Here is a 19,086-nt window from a genome sequence, read left to right on the forward strand (position 1 = left end):
GCCAGCCCGTCAGGCTTGCCCAGGTGGGACACCGGGTGGTGCCCCTAGAGGGGGGGGGGGGGGTACAGTCACGACTGCTCCGCTCCCCCTCCCGGTGCTCGAAGGTGCCAGACCCCCCAGCATTACACTCTCCTGCCACCATCATTACGCACACCTGTCTTACCCCCGTCACGCGCATCAGCATATTATTGGACTCACATAGACTCAATCACCTGTTTATTACCTCCCCTATATGTCAGTTCCCCATCTCTGTTCCCTGCTGCTGCAGTGATTGTCAAATGTCATTGTTTTGCCCGTGTGCTGACGCTGTGCCTGTCTTGATTCATGTCTGTTCCTTATTAAATGTTGACTCCCCGTACCTGCTTCTCATCTCTGGCATCGGTCCATACAAAAAGAGTCCTATTAGAGAGCATTTCCCATAGAAGTAATGAAATCGGATGGCAAAGTACAGAAACATTTTTAAGCACTCCACACCTCTAGGGGCAGTATGGTATGTGCAATAGGTGTTCACATTAGGATGGTGAACTGTATGTCTAATTCACAGGGATGGTTGACATATTAGAGCTGTGATGGGCAACTTTGATGGGGGTAGGGGTCACAAAAAATCTGAAATCATCATGAGGGGCCGCAGTGGTTTGCGGTTCTGCGTTCCCACACATGCAGTCATGCCTTTTGAGGGCCCTAAGTGAAAAAATGTTCAAATGAAACATTTGAAGTTTTACAGCTAATTTCCTAAAATGTTTCACATTTTGCCATAGTTTGGATAAAAATATTTGCAGCTTTGAACATGACATCTGAGTGAGAGTGACTAACAAAACCAATGGGGGCCACTCGGTCAGTAATTCGACCATGATTAGTACAAGTTTAGATAAGTTAGTCTAGCCAACTATCAATCAATTTTTGTTGTTGCTGTCAGGCTAATTGAGTGACTGTCAGTGACTGACATAACAAGAATAAAACTGCTGATGCACAACCAAATTTCGAAATTGCACCTGGTGTATTCTACTATTCTAACTCAACAGTAAGTTGAGACTCCAACCGAGTTCCTAAAAATATATATTTTTTTTAAATTAAAAAATCAAGACGTGTTCGATAGGATAGATAACGCGATATGCGTGAATTAGGTGGTGGCTTCCATCCAAAGACATGGGTGGTAATGTCAGCCCTGAGTGTCTCATCACAAAGAGGTCATCAGCATAGAGTAGGCGAAGTCCCTACCTTGCAGGTGTCAACATACCACACTACTTACTGTTAAAAATGAGCAGCAAATTGTTTTTTTTATGCAAGAACCGCTGCTATTACTCAAGCCCCCCGAGGCACTGGTCGTGCTAAGGAGTTATGATAACTCAAACCACAGGAGTCTCTTCTCTTGTCTAAACAATCCTGCCTGATGGAATTCCTAGCCCTGCTGTGGTAGGGTTACCATACAGCATCAGAAAACTACACTCTTAAAAAGAAGGGTTCCAAAAGGGTTCTTCTGCTGGCCCCATAGGAGAACCCTTTATGGTTCCAGTTAGAACCCTGTATGGTTCCATATTTTCCTTGAGTTTCAAGTAGAAAGACCATGTGAACCCTCTGTATGGGGTCTACTTGGAACCCAACAGGGGTTCTACCTGGAACCAAAATGATTCTACATGGAATAGAGTTGCAAAGGTGGTTGCAAAGTTTACCAGTAAACTACTAGAATTTTGGTATCTTTCAAGGATTTTATGTACTTCAGATTATCACAGGTGTCTGTAATTATCTCTGTCCCACCGTGTGGCCTTATCACATGTAAAACGTATGAAATAATGAAATAAGAATTTTACAATAAAACACATGACAAAAATGAAAAAATATGATCCTAAATACAAACCATCAATTTAGTGAATACCATTGATGTTTAATATGAGGGTTTCAGCATGAAATACCCTTTACATTTTATTACATGTCTTTATTAACTATGTCAATATGTATTTGTTGTCAATGTTTTGGCATCAAACTGGTGGATTTTATATTTCGAAGTTAATTGAAAGTCATGTCATTTGATTAGATGCTTTTTTCATTCATTGGACTATTTTCTCTTGAACCATATGGCTCTATCTACTAGAAACTCATGGAAAATATGGGCACAGATATAATAAATGAATATGGTATGTGAAGACATTTTTATAAATTACCAAAGTTAATCAAGATTGCCATAGATTTTCTGTTAATTACCAAAATTACTCAAGATACCATTAACTTACTGGTAGGTTTGCAACCCTAACCTGGAACCAAAAAGGGATCTTCAAAGGGTTCTCCTTTGGGGACAGCCGAAGAACCCTTTTAGGTTCCGGATACACTCTTGCTATCCTCCTCTTCATCCTTTCTCTGCATCCTAAAAAAAGCTGATGGGTTTTTAGGTATAATCCTTCCTCTGGCTCTTACATTTAAATTGTGTTGTTTTCAACCAAACACTGCTTGCTAAAACCACACTGTACAGTGTGCGCGTGTGCGCGTGTACAAGCGACTGTGCTTAAATGATGATATCCAGCCCTAAATGTCCATTACGCTTCGCTACTGTCCATTACGGCATCATGGCCGTGTCATCTCGAAACCCATTAGTGCGTAAACATGTACACTACATGTGACCCCTGCCTACTTACACCTATTAGTTAGGGCTCCTGTCTGTGAAAGTTGTTTATACAGTGTGCTCATGAGACCTGGCTGCCGTTCAAAGAAATCATATTGAGTTCAGGAGAAGTCGGCCAAGATGTAATACAAATAGCTGTAAGAAAAAGAAAGAAAGGAATTTGAAAAATGTTAATGGGTTTTTTCTTTTTTCCCCCTCCTTTCACTTTTTCTTCACCAATCTTCCCTGCCGCAGTTTTGTTCCATTGTCTGGTCCCTAAACCAAGTTAGCAAAAAACATTTTTTTTCAATGAATTGAGTTCAGTACCGCAACAAAGAGTATTCAGTAACCAAACAAGCTGGAAATGTGGGGTAGCCACACGGGACATTAAAATCATAATGCAGCTTGTAAATTTCCCTACACTCTTTCTCATCTCTCTGTCTGTCTGTTCTGTGTGTCCTGGCTGTGTGGCATGCAGCCAGAGCAAAGCGCACAAACAAGCATGGCTTTGAGTCAACACAGACAACAACGAGACAAACAACAACAATGACCACAACCACGCACTGACCAAAACCCAACCAGCTATATTACAGACACTCTTATGTCTGGGCCCTTGTGGAATGACTTGGGATGCATTCCATCTCTGACAAGGTCTGACGAAGAGGAGAATGCTTGTTCTGATGAGCAGAAGCCCCAAGTACACAAGACTAGGAACCATGGTTTTAACGAGCTCTGCCTTCACTGTATTTGGGTCTTGCCGGGACAATCATCCAGAGAAAGTAACTTGGTGCAACTAAATGGGACATTTCATTTTCAGCACTTGGTGAGAATATCTCACTGTTCACTGTTCTCTATCTACAACTCTGTAACTACATACTGTATGTAATGCCAGTGCCACCCATATGGTTTGGTGCATGGCATGACTAGAGGGCTCTGTTCACTTCTGTTAGAGCAGAGTGACGGTGCTGTGTTGACAGTCCTTTCCAGTGTGGGACTATCAACTGTCCACATTGTTAATAGCAGCAACATAGTGAGCCTAATTAGATGATTGACGAGGCATCTCATTTGTTCGTCTTGACAATCTCTCTCGCTCTCTCTTTCTCTCTCTAAGCTCAGCATCAGGGCCCTGTAATGACTACCAGCACTTGGCCCCAGCCCGAGACCTAATCCTAGATCCAACCTTGTGCCCAGATCCTTAAAAAATACAAATACTGCCCCGGTTCCAGCCTCAGCCCCAGCTGAGTAGGCCCAGCCTAGTTCCAGACCCATACAGCACATGCCCAATATCCCATCCTAAGCTTCAGCCCAAGTCAAGCCCCTGTCCAATTCCAAGTCCTATAGCTCTAGCCTCAGATCGAACCCATGCCCTACCCCCAGCCCAGCACCAATCAGGCCGCAAGTCCAGCCCCAGCCCTACCCCCAGCCCAGCCTCAGTCAAGCCGCAAGTCCAGCCCCAGCCCTACCCCCAGGCCAGCCTCAGTCAAGCTGCAGGTCCAGCCCCAGCCCTACCCCCAGGCCAGCCTCAGTCATGCCGCAGGTCCAGCCCCAGCCCTACCCCCAGCCCAGCCTCAGTCAAGCCGCAAGTCCAGCCCCAGCCCAGCCTCAGTCAAGCCGCAAGTCCAGCCCCAGCCCCAGCCCTACCCCCAGCCCAGCCTCAGTCAAGCCGCAAGTCCAGCCACAGCCCTACCTCCAGCCCCAGTCAAGCCGCAAGTCCAGCCCCAGCCCTACCCCCAGCTGCACTCATAAATCCAGAAGCCTCACTCAGTGGGTAAGGTGGGTTCGGGAGCACCACCACCACCACCACCACCACCACCACCTCCTCCTCCAGTACAGTACATCCATGTCCGGCGGATTCCTAAATTACAGGCAAGTTCCACACAGTGAGACGGTTTATTGCATCTGACCAGCTCACTTCCTCCCCATACCGAAGGCATTGCATGCTGGGCCTTATTTTGATGTGGCATGTAAGCATAATTAGAGGTCCAATAAAAGCAGAGAGGGGGGAAAAAGGAGGCATGTCCATCTGTCGAGTGTTAAAGGGTGGGGAGGGGGTAGAGAGAGCCCTGCTCTGCACTCCGGATCACACAGCTCCACCACGCCTCCCTGTCTGTTGTTGTAGCAGCCATTAGAGCAGGCGTGGATGTAAATACTCTGCAGAGCCAAAGACCAACCCCACACACTTGTCTGTCTGTGTGTGTGTGTGTGTGTGTGTGTGTGTGTGTGTGTGTGTGTGTGTGTGTGTGTGTGTGTGTGTGTGTGTGTGTGTGTGTGTGTGTGTGTGTGTGTGTCTCTCTCTCAGAGGGAGGGGGGCTCCTGATCTCCAGTTACCAGGGCCTTGCAGAGATCGATCCAAAGTAGGTACTAGTCAGCACGCACACGGAGAAGAACACACACAGACATGGCAAACAAGAGTCAGATTTGGCTCACTGCAGTAGTACAACACTGGACCATCCCTATTCCCTCCCTGCCCTTGTGTCTCTAGCTATGTCCCTAGGAGCGGTGATGTTAATGCAGCCCAACGACTGCGACCCTGCTGGTCATCGAGTTCCAGCTTCCAACATATGCCCTCCTTTTTTATACTGCTCCCCATACTTACAGTATTCCTTAAGAATCACACCAGTTGTGACCATGTTATTGTCAATACACTGTTCTGAGTAAATGCTGAGTAAATGCTTGAGTGTTGTTCTTCACATGAGTATAGTGAGAGGTTAGTTGACGAGGGCCTCCCTCTCTCTGTCTCTGGTCCGCTCTCCTACCTCTGAAGCCCTCGCACAACTCGCTTCTGTGTTTAAATGCTTCTTTTGTGTTGTTGTTTTATGCCCGCCACTTAGAAACGATCCCCACATTATGACTTTTATGGCCTAATAAACTCAAGAGTATCGAACCAAACTGGCTGGCCATATTTAGTAGCTTTATGCAAAAACGTATTAAGGTGTAATTGCTGTAGGCAGGCGCGCTATTGAGGGAATAACATAGGTGAGGGCTACAAAATTTCCCCTCGCACTCGAAAGGGACACTGGACCTTTTGTCTCCAGCTCTGGAGTTTCCAATCACCACTGGGAAATATGGAGTGTATTATAAGATTTATATAATAAGTCCATTTTATTTCACATTTCCGAAAATGAACTTTTACAGTGTGGTAAAATGTAGCCGGAAAGAAAAACATCTGTTTGGCATTTAGCGTTGCCAACATAATGGAATCCTCTGATGACAATGATTGAGGGTGGAAGAGAAGATCCCCCTTGTGCATTGCCCTGAGAAAAAGAAAAAACAGGGGCCGAATCTACACACAGCGACTGTTTCTCTGCAGTGACGTGATAAATGGAAACGTGTAGAAGCGTTACAAAGCCAGCCTTCTCCTCTGTGTGAAATGGATCCTCCTCAGTCTTTGCTCAAGACACGAAACAGCGCACAGGGGGAAAAAAAGAGAGAAAGCGGGAAAAAAAAACGAAACCCTCTAGTTTGCGAACCTACTGCAAACGCCATCGAATCAGAAAGCTACGTGTTGGTGCCAATTTAAATGAATTAGGGCGAATTGAGTTTATCGGGTGAAGGGGGCTAGGCAGAGGGTGAATAGGCAGAGGGTGAATAGGCAGAGGGTGAACAGATTTGTTTATTTTTTTCTGGTGAGAGATAATGAAGACAGAACAGAAACAGATAACCCTCAGCTTGTCACGTGGGTCCTGAAGAATCTCTCCGAGCCTGACTACAAGTTCATGACACCTGTGTTGTATTTTTTATTTTTTTTTTTTACCTCAGGGGGAATTTCCACCAGTGTAGCATGGCATCGGTGCACTGAGGACTGAGAACCCTTTCACTGGCTTCATTTGATACGACTGTGACTGAGACCTAGTAGGTCTGCTACACTACAGACAGACAGGGTGGACATGCTTGGGTTAGTGGGTCCCACCAGACTGACCTCGCCGCAACAGGTACTGTCGTTCACAGATTTAGTTTTTGTGACTGAATTTATTTGTCAATGCAGCCGAAAACTTGAATTATCTGCCATGATTTTCCACAAAACTGTCCAGACGCAAAAACACACCTGCATAAAGACTTGCACGCACACACACACGCACGCACAAACATATCCACACACACACTCACATTAACGGCTTGGCTGATGGGGCCTGGAAAGAGAAAGGGAACACGGTTCCTCTTAGACGCTGCAGCCGGGGCTCAGGTCAGGACTTGGCGAGCAGTAAATCCCTCTCAGGTGATGCAGCTCACATTCAGCCACATCCAGCTGATCTGCTTAAATATGTTCGTCCCCGTCCCTCCACTCCCTCTCATCTTTAAAAAAGCCTCCTCGGCAAGGAGCAGAACTTGGGAGGATGGACGACACTGCTATTCCACACCACGAACCACGGATCGCTTTTCAGCGTTTCCGTAAAGTGATCGTTCCATGTGCTGCTTGGCGTGCTGACTCAATGCACAGGACTCCTTCATAACCAGCCAGGAGAAACGCACTGCTGCTGTGGAATAAAAAAAAAATCACACAGTCCTCCTGGCTTAGGAGAGAAACGCAGGATACAGGGCACCCATCCCATGGATTAGAGTGGCATTATGTGAAAAAGCCTTGTTAAAAGACATGCCATCTGCGGGCCCCTTTTCACTTTTTCCAAAGGCAGAGTGGCAAAGCTGGTTTAAGAGAGGCCCCGTGGAGCATTCCCTCGGGGGGGGGGGGGGGGGGGTAATCACTCAAACACACATTAATTCTCTCCAAATCATCTCCAACTTCAATTACAAACCTTCTGACTCACTCCTTCACATCTTTCTAACTCACTCACTCACTCACTCACTCACTCACTTACAGTCAGTTTAAAATGGCTTCATGTCCACCAAACAATAAGAGGGACAATAAGCTATTTAATAGACAGTCATAAACTATTAATATATAATAATATATGCCTTTTTGGCAGACGCTTTTACCCAAATTGACTTACAGTCATGCTATTTGTATCCATTTCTCTTACAGAAAATTCAGAGTATTAGCAAGTGCGGTCTCAGTGCGTTCAGGACGGCAGGTAGTCTAGCGATTAAGAGCGTTGGGCCAATACCCGGCTAGGTGGAAAATCTGCTGATGTGCCGTTGAGCAAGGCACTTAACCCTAATTGCTCCTGTAAGTAGCTCTGAATGAGTGTCTGTTAAATGACTAAAACGTAAATGTAAGGCATATCCTTCTAAGTATTACCCACACTGTACTGCCACGTCAAAGAGGTGCTCATGACTGTCCTCCCCCTTTGAATGTGTGTGTTCATACTACAAGCAACAGGAAACAGGGAAACAAAAATGAGTGTCTCTTATTGGTAGTCCCTCGCTGTTTCAGTTTGTTTCCTTCTGCTTGGTGACTAATGAATACAACTTCAGCAGGTACCGTACTAACACATCTGATGCTTGGTGACTAGTGAATACAACTTCAGCAGGTACCGTACTGACACATCTGATGCTTGGTGACTAATGAATACAACTTCAGCAGGTACCGTACTAACACATCTGATGCTTGGTGACTAATGAATACAACTTCAGCAGGTACCGTACTGACACATCTGATGCTTGGTGACTAATGAATACAACTTCAGCAGGTACCGTACTGACACATCTGATGCTTGGTGACTAATGAATACAACTTCAGCAGGTACCGTACTGACACATCTGATGCTTGGTGACTAATGAATACAACTTCAGCAGGTACCGTACTGACACATCTGATGCTTGGTGACTAATGAATACAACTTCAGCAGGTACCGTACTGACACATCTGATGCTTGGTGACTAATGAATACAACTTCAGCAGGTACCGTACTGACACATCTGATGCTTGGTGACTAATGAATACAACTTCAGCAGGTACCGTACTGACACATCTGATGCTTGGTGACTAATGAATACAACTTCAGCAGGTACCGTACTGACACATCTGATGCTTGGTGACTAATGAATACAACTTCAGCAGGTACCGTACTAACACATCTGATGCTTGGTGACTAATGAATACAACTTCAGCAGGTACCGTACTGACACATCTGATGCTTGGTGACTAATGAATACAACTTCAGCAGGTACCGTACTAACACATCTGATGCTTGGTGACTAGTGAATACAACTTCAGCAGGTACCGTACTGACACATCTGATGCTTGGTGACTAATGAATACAACTTCAGCAGGTACCGTACTAACACATCTGATGCTTGGTGACTAATGAATACAACTTCAGCAGGTACCGTACTAACACATCTGATGCTTGGTGACTAATGAATACAACTTCAGCAGGTACCGTACTGACACATCTGATGCTTGGTGACTAATGAATACAACTTCAGCAGGTACCGTACTGACACATCTGATGCTTGGTGACTAATGAATACAACTTCAGCAGGTACCGTACTGACACATCTGATGCTTGGTGACTAGTGAATACAACTTCAGCAGGTACCGTACTGACACATCTGATTCTTGGATGTTCTACATAACTTTTTCCATCAGATGTATCATCACTGTGTTTCATCTTCTCACATCAATTGAGTCCGTTTCCTCAAATAAGCCCAATCTCCATATTCAAGTAGACTTTGACACAATCGAGATAATTTATTATCACTTAGTGGTTACAAAGTTACTTAGAGATGCAATCTCGAAGTTTTGTATAATTTCAGCCAGTAGTTTTGAAAGTAGTGCCTGTTTTCTGTGTACTATGTCATCAAATGATGTACATTTTACATTCTCATTTTAGTCATTTAGCAGATGCTAAATCCAGAGCGATTTACAGGAGCAATTAGTGTTAAGTGCCTTGCTTAAGGGCACATCAACAGATTTTCACCTAGTCGACTTGGGGATTCGAACCAGTTACGCCCTGCAAATATTATTATAATGTTTTTTTTTTGTTGCATGAATGATACATTACGAATTTGTTCTGCTTAAGATCCTGGAGCACATCTGAGTATCTTCATCTCAAAATCTGTTTCATATCATTTTGAGAAAGAAGAAGAGTAGGCGGCCAGTACGTTGCAAATAACTTTAGTAAACTATTAACAGAATGTACTTGCAAAATACTACAGAGCAGTCAGCATTGTACATCACAACTGGACGCACAACTGGGAAACGCACTTTGACTACTAGACTTTTCCTCAGGCAACGTTGCAAAAATAGCTGAAGATTATTATTTGAACGAATCTGATTCGGATTCTTTTATTACTGTAAAAAAAAAAATCAGATTGTGGGGACATTCAAAACCGTATCATTTCTATGATCTTTTGAAACAGCTAACCTACAAAATTTAAATTCACCTTGGAGTGATTACAGAACACTAAGGGTAAATTTTTTCTTCAGTGCTGTACAGTCTTTCACTACTATAGCCATGTCCTAGGAGTGGATTTACAAACTCCCCTGACCCATGGTGCATCTCTTCCTCCAGGCAACATTGGTACTTGAGTCTGTTTTTATGTAGTCAGCAGGTGGCATCATTAGCCAGAGAATAAAAATGAAAACCAATATCCTTGAGTCTAGCAATGATATCATAGCAGGCTTCATTGGCATGATTTCCTCTTTTTTTAGTGGGCGGAGTGTGGGAGTAAGGAGGTGTAAATCATTGGTTTTATATGAAGAGAAAAAACAACTACTACAGTGTAACAGGGGATTGAGTCATGTAGTAGATTATGGGAGCTGCTTGCAAGACATGATCAAACCATGTACACCACAGATTCCCTTCATTTAGCCTTAGCCTGACTCACAGTTTGCCTTTGAACACAGACGGTTGCTGACTAGAACAGCCCTGCATCCTCTTACTATACACCCATCTCCTTCCCATACACTTCCCAAGCTAATCCAATTACATACTGTATGTCAACGGCAAAGGCTCTACTACTTATTTCAGCCAATTAATTTGAATTTATTTCAGCCTGAAAGGTAAAGGCATTTGTTCCTCCACACACGGGATATTTTTCTTTACGCATAAAATATATATGCCTGGGGAGCTTAACGTGACCAATTCCATATTCAGTTTTTAAAATGTGTCTGGGACTCAACACTCCAGACTGATTTGGAAACCTCACTACGTTACTGCTGCGTTCCAGAGCTGTCATGGTGAACCTTGAGGGCAAGGCACAAATATTCAGCCCTCTCAAAGCATATTGAACAGTGATCTCTCTCTCACATTCTTCTCTCAATAACCATAAAAAAATAAATGAAGGAAGTGAAAACCTAAAGCCTGGCTGCCTGCCAGTGTCTGCTAAATGTCGCTTTTGGCCTCAGTTGGACCATTCCAATCCAAAACAACAGGAACCAATCCTCCACCTTCCCTCAAAAAACAATCTGTACAAAAGCCATACATTGCTGAGGGCTGGGGCATCCAGTTTGAGATGTTCATAGGGTCAAATGTAAGAGCTAACATTTTGGTCTCATCCCCACCTCCAGCCTCCACCCCTCCCTCTCCCTCTCTCTCTCTCAGACACACACACACACACACACACACATACACACACACATGTACGTGTTATACCTCTCTAGCCTGTTAGCCAAAAGCATTTCAACCACTTCTATCAACAGCAAACACAGAAACACAGACAAACACACACATCTATGCCATTATCAATGTGCCTCTCTCCCTATAACATCTCAAACTTAACCACTTCCACTCTGTGCCAAAAAGTTTGATCCCATTTAAGAACATTATATTACGGCGCATCTGAGATCACCCCAATCCTAAGAGAAAAATAGAGGAGCAGAGAAAAGTGTGTCTGTGCAAGTACCCCACAGTGATTGCTTGATTATTTGCAGATGGGCAGTGGAAGGCTTGCAGCCAGGAGTGGAGGTTCCCCCTGGCATGCCTTGCATATGATTCAATCAGTGATTGCCTTACATTGACTTTACATTGACTTGCATTGAGAAGAGGACCATCCCACTGTACTCCACACCACACTGTATAGACCTAACATGTTCTGTTTAGGGTATTGGTGCTATAACCAGGCTACCATGGGATCAATAAGGAATAGCACATGCACTTCAGATTAAGCAGTGTTCCCTCTCTCCCTTGCCACCAACAGAGTAAGGACTTGCTTATGTCACAGATCGAGAGGGGTGCTGCTAACAGCAGACACACTGATGGTCACAGTCTGCTCATTCATTCCACATTGCTGTTTTTACCAATGGGCTAAATCCCCAGAGGCGATTGTTATGCATGTACCAACTGTTCAAAGATAACTCTGCGGTTATGAGATCAATTAAAACCAGCTTAGGAGGTTGGAGAGGTCGAATTCATATGACAAGGGAAGGGGGTTCCGCATCTATTCATTAAAACTCCCACAATACGCCCCCCTAAGCCGCTGCGCTCCACAATAGATAGAGCCGCACTACCAGCGTTTTACCGTCTCGTCGCTGTAGCCTACTAAGCAGTACCACATTTAATTAAAGACACAGACCTCTCTTTGTTGGCACGGACAGTCGGACAGGTAAGAGCACAGAGAGCCCGAAGCAATTTGGGGTAAACTAGGCTATTTGACCAAACGACTCACCAGCAGCAACTATGTAAGAAATATGAAGCAGATAATATCACAAATCTTATCAGGCATTTTATGGTTGGCAAACCATCACGATTATGTGTCCAAGACGCACATTTTGCGCATTTGCCAAAATGTCCCCAAAACTGAGCTTCATGAATGACCTGTAATCTAGTAATACAACTAACAATTTGTTCCAATTTAGAAAAATAGTTTCCACGTTGAACTCATGAAGTTCCGAACAGTTGCCTCGTAAAACATACCCACAGTCTGGACAGACTCGGCTACTGCTTTACATCGCTGTGGGACTTTTCGTTTTTGGCGGGATGGATATATTAGGTGGATCGAATAATGTTTTTCACTGCGCTTTTAATCTTAAACCGGCAGTCGGGTGATAATAGCAGAGTCCAGGAACTCACGAGCGCATTTACCAGATATGCATCACCTCAAATAGCCTTAGTCTACAGGATGCTGAACGGTCACTGATCAATATACCGTGCTCAGGGCGATGATAGTGTCAGTGTGTAGGAGACGTGCCAACGAGTTTTGTTTGAAAACATTGGCACGGTAATTATCTAATCATGGTTATGATGACATCATCATAAGCAGAACCGGATATACAATGGCAACAAATGTTGATTAAACTCTTGGTCTCTGAATGTTCAATATTATCTTTCCGACCATGTCGATTTTTCTTTTTCTAATGTTGCTGTCTCAGAAACTATCCAAAACTTCTCGCTTTCAACTGTCACATTGTCATTGATGCTATATGCAGAGGTGGACGATTTTTTCACGTACCTCTTTTGTTCCTCCTCCAGCGATTTGACTGCGTTTGACAGTTGCTGTACTCCATACAGTTCAACACGATTAAAGTCAATGAGAAAAGTCGAAACTGCATCTGGACGGCTGGTGTTCCGACTCGAATAAGAAGTGCCAATGGTGTTTGGGATGAATTATCTGGTTCGCTTCCTCCAGTTTCTTGAATGATTCCAATTTGTCACACATTAAACGAGCAGCGACAACATAGTATCTCACCGCGGGATAATATCATTTTATGAAGATCACCGTTCCTTCATTCACAAGTGTACCTTTGCGTGCTGTAAAAAAAAAAAAGGGTTATTGTGATAACACACGTGACGATATCCACATCTATCCAAACATGGGAAAAATACTTGATCTAAAGAGTTTAGGAGGCTAAGCCTACTGTATTTAAATACACTGCAAACATGAAACATTTTTTTATGCCACACGTGTTAATTTACTCTCCATTTTCGACAAAAAAAAAGAGCTTGGCATGAAATGAATTCTAACGCCTCTAAAAACAAGCAATAACCTTCCAATATAATGAGCGCAAGAAGCTGTGTTTAACAGTGAACACAGTATGAAACATACCTGCATATGTGACAGTCTAAATCCACTTCAGAAAGCCACAGCGGGTCTGGAGCATACAGCATCACCTCTTGTATGAAAAGTTATTCTGAAGAGAACAGAAGTCCGAGTGATCTCCCTTCTCCTTGAGACGCACGCGAGTTTTATTCCGGTAATACCTATTTCCCCGCGGAGAGCGTGTCCTTTTTCACTCCAACTTGTCTACACCATTCGGACGTCCCGTTTACGTTGGGTTTTTTAAAAGCAAAGGATGTGAAGCCAGTAGATTCTCCTCTAGATTGTCTGCATTTGCGCTTCGAGCAGATGGTGAAGTGGTAGGTTACTACTGGTCCTGATGCTTGGGCTGCTTTCTCATATAGCTGCTCCTGTCACGTGGAGATGTCTAGATCTTTGGGGCTGCTCAGAATTAGAAGCCCCTTGACCAGAGTGAAGTGTTTTTTTCTTATTATTTTAGATAATGAAGATGACACATGCTATTTAGCAGCCTAGGTCATCACGCTACACCGAGGCTCCCTCAAGGTCCTAGTGCATGAATCAACTCAATCGCAGCCGTTTTGATTCTCGCGTGAAATTACGTACAACCCGTGACGTTAGAGTGGGGTATTGTTGAAGGCTATCAACCCCTAGTTTGGACGTTGAATGACCGAAAGACTCTCTCAAATTTCAAATGATAAAAACAAATATTAGGGTACTTTACGTTTAAAAAAAAAAGAAAAGGGTTTCTATGGGGTTTGGAAACGGAGATTGTTTGGTCGTCCAAATTATTCACATTTGACCAATGAGAAGTGGTCTTGCTTGTACCTGCATGGTTAAACTGTTATTTCCACTACATGACAAATAGGCCTATTCATGTCTCGAAAAGCTAGTGAATTGCAGTGCAAGTTATTCTCATTTTAGGATTTCAAAGAAAACATAGTTGTATGGCTTTGGTCGATTTTTAATGGATAAATTGTTAAGACAATGATCATAACCATCAACATCAACGTTTTACCTTCATCGTTGCCATCATTCTTGTAATTTGCTCTCAAGGAACAAGAATGCATGCAACTTCAAACTTACTCTAGGAGAATGTAATGTGATTGTACAACTATTTACTCCCACGAATGGATGTGATATAAAGTTAGTAACTTTAACAGTTAAACAATCTACCTAATCAACTGACACAAAACTACGCATACTTGCATGACCTCAAAACTGAAAGGTAAGTCAAGTGATTACCAGAGAATAGGCCTACCGGTCCTGAAAAAAATACCAGAAAAACCCCAGGTTAGGCCCTACCTGAGATTTCCTGATACCCACCTAGGTCCATCATAGCATTCACCTCCAGTTCTGATAGAAATAGGCTGTAAATGCTGTACCCCCTTTGACCACTAGGTGTGGCACTTAATCTTTTATTTATTTTAGGAAATTAGTGTGTGTCAGGCACTTATCAGAACACAACTGTGTGCCCCCAATTGGGAAGCAATATTCTACTCAAAATAAACAGGAGGTAGAGTTTTAGGAAATGACTGAGGCCCAGTCGTTACAGATTGGTGTAATGCATATGGTACGCTCCAAACGTAGTCCTTGTATATAAAGCACACATCTAAACCTTGGATGTTTTCTTTTTGAAAAGCCAGAGGTCAATTCAGTCCGACCTGTCAAAAATAAAAACGGGGAGGGGGGGGGGGCTTTGTAGTGAAAACATTCAAATATAGCCATGGAACAGAGCATGATTAAACATGTTTGTAGATAATGGAAAGAGGAGCAGCATCATATAGGAATACCATTCCAGAGAAAACCAGAGACCTTCCATGACATTTTGTCACACTGGTTTTATACAAGACAAGCGTTCTAACCTCAAGCAATAAAAAGACAATGTAAGTCTTCCATTTCATCACTGGGACCGCTTGCAAACCTTTTGTGGGGGGGAAAACCTTGGGACAATATGTAAAAACAGAACCATGGAAGTTTCCCAGCCAAAACCGATAGTGACCTTTTGCCTGACTGTTTATTTCTTTATTCGAGTGCAGTGACAGACATTGTGGTCAAAGGGCTGTTTGCTGCAAGTCTGGTATTGGTCTGGACATCCTACTAAAACAATACAGGAGAGTGCACTGGTAAGGTGAATGATAATTAAGGGCTAGGATAACTTTTATTTTCATGATGCGTCATGGCAAAGGACCGGCAAACTAATCACTTTATCCTCCCTGCTGGCCTGGTCCAAGGTGACGTCAGTGTTTGAATCGTCTGGCTCCGAGCCCTGAGTGCCAATGGAAGCTGAAAGCACCTCTTCTTTGCTCCCCGGAGACGTAGCAGACGTTGCTCCCCGGAGACGTAGCAGCCCATGAAAGTTTGTCTACCAAAGCACCACTAGTCACTCACAAGAGTAGTCACCTACCTGAAACCATCTCCCCTTTTAGAACAAGGTCAAGTTGAGAGGTTAAGGGGAAAGAAAGTTAGGTGAGAAAGACAGAAGCTGAAGTAAGAGTTGGTGAGATAAAAGAGGGGGGGGGGTGAGGCGCAAGAGGCACATTAAACTGATTAGTCTGGCTAATGGAGGTTTACGAGTCCCTCATGTCCTCAGAGGGAAAGATGACTGGCAGAGAATATGACCACTATTAACTGTACATCACCTCTGTCTGCCCCCCCTCCTCCCACTTCCTCTGCTGTGTGACTGCCATGGTGAACCGGGCCACTAAAACACCATGAAACCCAATAGCCTAAACACTCATTCATCATTACAGTGCATACATGAGCCGCATCACCCAAAACAGTATTAACTGTCCCACTCAGTGACTTAATTCACACATTAAAACTTCCAAGTATTACCAATGCAAAAAAACTCTAACCACTTAAGCCTCAACCACCATCTGTAATGTCCAGAAATAAAGCGATCATTGGTGAAAATGGTTTTTGCACGTCTGTTTTATTGAATCACTGATGACTTGAACCAAGAGCAAAAAAATAAATAAATCCTCTGCTCCTTGAGAGACAAGCAGAAAAAAACAGGATGTTGTTGCTGGATGGGAATGCTGTGTAGGAACAGGAATAAAAATATTCTCAGTGGTGTCTTGCTAAAAGCCAGTCTCTTGACCTGCCCAGTTGGGTGTCTGGGGGGGAAAAAAGGAGGAGAGGTTAGACTACCAGTTGACTGACAGACATACAGTATTTTATTTCTGGGCTTTAATGAATTCTGTGATGAATTAGAAACAGAAATCCCCATGAGTGTATGTAGTCGAACACTAGAAGTTGACATCAAATGTGAGCAAGTGTGTGTCCGCCCGTGTGTATAGGCATGCGTAACAGACCCCCAACAACCCACCCAGATGGCAGGCAGTAAATGTATTAGAAGTGATTTGTAGCCCTGAGGATGTAATGACACTTGTTTGCAGCCTCTTATCTAATTAGAGAAATTCCTTAACGAGGGTCTCTGCTTTTACTAAACAGAGTTATAGCAGCTCTCTTCCTGCAGATATTCAAACAAGAGAGGTGGTAACTGAAAACATCAAAAGATACCTACTCAGAACTGGACAGTTAAAAGGGGACATTTAAAAGCACATTTGGCCCCGTTGTGATTAGACATACGTTTATAATAACTAATCTGAGGGGGTCCTGGAGGCGGTGGGCTGACTCTTTTGAAAGTTTAAGAATCCGTTTGATTTTGTTTTTTACAGACATGTCCTTCTCTCCCTAACTTCAAGGAGTACTGCTGGCATGGGGAGAGGGTGGGGCTCAGGGATGTGTGTGATCATTGAGGATTACCTTCGTGGATTAGTCTTACATACCACTCATACACGGTCAAGATCAAAACAGACCAACATTTGGACCCCAAGCCAAACATCTGTGGGGACCTGTACTAAGTGCAGGGAACTCCGTAGTTTGAGGCTAGTGTGAGAATCAACCTTATTTGCGCAGTGGTAGCTGAGTCACAGGGCACAGGCCCTGTTTTACGGCGGCATTGACATCTACCTTGTCATTAGGCCTATAAAGATCAATGGGATGATGAAAGTGCCTGCTAGCTCCGTTAAAACCTGCTCTTACTGGCTGATTCCATGTCAAGTGGAGCATTTTGTTGAAGCTGGTTCGTCGACATTCTTCTAGCCCTGTTCTCTGAGCTGATCATTTTGAGAGGTTTTTGAACTGTGTCCACCCACATAAGAGACAGTCAGTTGGAAAAGGGAATAGGTAGTCTTTGAAAATGGATGGGAGGGTGGGTAGTGGTGACAACTCGCTTACCTCGTTCCTGCTGGCGTGGGCCATCTTCTTCTCGATGTTCATGGCCAACATCTGGCTCCTGAAGGACAGGCTCTTTGTCTTCTCAATCACCTGCTGGTACGGCGACACAGCGTTGTTCCCCATCACCACGTGACCCTGGATAAGAACAGGACAGGGCGAGGGGCGCACAGTTAGGCCTAATCACACAGCGGGGAGAGCCAATCACATCTGGTCTCACAGACACGCCAACCGCCAGCCTCTCAGGACACATTTATGTAAATTTCAGTGCACATCTAGGTAATTCTATGTCATTCCAGGCAGAGTGGCTAGGGTATGATTTGCTGATTACAGAGAACTCTGTGCCGTGATGGGTACGCCAAAACATGCAAGACCCAATGTGGAGCTGTACAGAGGAGAACAAGGACTTAAAAAAGGGTAAGGTATTGTGGTTGCTTACTTCGTACTGTGTTATATACCCTCCTATTATGATAATGGCCCATCCCATGCCTTGTTATTCTCGTCAGTCATTCTACAGTTATGCACTTATATTGCATCTAGAGGTACACCGGAGAATAAGCTCCCCGATTACGAAGGAGAAAAAAAAAGAAAAAAAAACTACTGACTAATCAATTGCGTGGGAGCAGAGGTCATTGATTGTCGAGGCAGACAGACAGGGCGTCAGTCTTACCAGTTTGGAGTCTATCTTGGCATCCAGCCTGGCGTTGCGGATAAGGTTGACAATCCATCTCTCCGCCTCCTCGGGGGTCATGTTCAGCTTGTCTGCCAGCATGCTGAGGAGGAGCAGAGGAGAAACAGGATTTTTAGAAGGCGAGTGGAACAATACACATGTGTTCTCCGATTAAATAGGCGATACAGATGTGAAGTTGCTAATTGTTTAAAGAAATATGTGGCCTGAGTGTTGTCTATATAGTTCATACACACACACACACCACATTAATCAACTGGGGTGTGGGAAGGTGTACCCCTCTGTCAAATGAGGTCATTTCTGGACAATATTTGACCCTTCGGGGGGGACCCTTTTGGGGCCCATTTTTGCCCATGGGCCAAAGTTGGGTATAGCCTCTAACAAACTGAAGCAGACAGCAGAAAAGACCACACATCAAAAAAGCCAAGACCACACAGTGTACATAACATGCTCTTTCATTGTCAGGCTATGATCTCTTATTGAAGACACTTGTTAAATCCACTTCAACTCAGTGTAGATCGAGACGTGTTAAATATTATTCTATATTAAAATAAATATTTAAAAAATGGTAGCAGGCGTACCGGTTTGAGTACGTCACGTACTGCAACGCTGCTGGGTTTCACGCTCAACAGTTTCCCGTGAACATCAAGACATGTCCACCATCCAAAAGGAAATCCAGCCAACTGTGGGAAACATCGGAGTCAACATG

The 19,086-nt window shown here is 43.9% G+C and overlaps 2 protein-coding genes across 3 annotated transcripts in view; both read right to left on the bottom strand.

Moving 5' to 3' along the window:
- LOC110518696 (R-spondin-2) overlaps nt 1-14,115 on the bottom strand; it is an 82,988-nt gene extending 68,873 nt beyond the window's left edge. Inside the window, exons 1-2 of the mRNA XM_021596144.3 lie at nt 13,478-14,115; nt 12,884-13,182 (exon numbers count right to left, since the gene is read on the bottom strand). Coding sequence (XP_021451819.2) covers nt 12,884-12,983 — 100 coding nt within the window. The 5' untranslated portion in view covers nt 12,984-13,182; nt 13,478-14,115. The remainder of the gene's footprint in view (nt 1-12,883; nt 13,183-13,477) is intronic.
- Nucleotides 14,116-16,363: 2,248 nt separating this feature from the next.
- if36 (Eukaryotic translation initiation factor 3 subunit 6) overlaps nt 16,364-19,086 on the bottom strand; it is a 41,520-nt gene continuing 38,797 nt past the window's right edge. Inside the window, 4 exon segments of one of the 2 annotated variants that reach the window (NM_001246326.1) lie at nt 16,372-16,414; nt 16,416-16,566; nt 17,693-17,827; nt 18,360-18,462. In NM_001246326.1, the coding sequence (NP_001233255.1) occupies nt 16,383-16,414; nt 16,416-16,566; nt 17,693-17,827; nt 18,360-18,462 (421 nt within the window). In that variant the 3' untranslated portion in view covers nt 16,372-16,382. 2 annotated transcript variants of the gene reach the window in all.

Source organism: Oncorhynchus mykiss, chromosome 3 (assembly GCF_057628025.1).
Source record: "Oncorhynchus mykiss isolate SJ-2025 chromosome 3, ASM5762802v1, whole genome shotgun sequence".
NCBI classification, from domain to species: domain Eukaryota; kingdom Metazoa; phylum Chordata; class Actinopteri; order Salmoniformes; family Salmonidae; genus Oncorhynchus; species Oncorhynchus mykiss.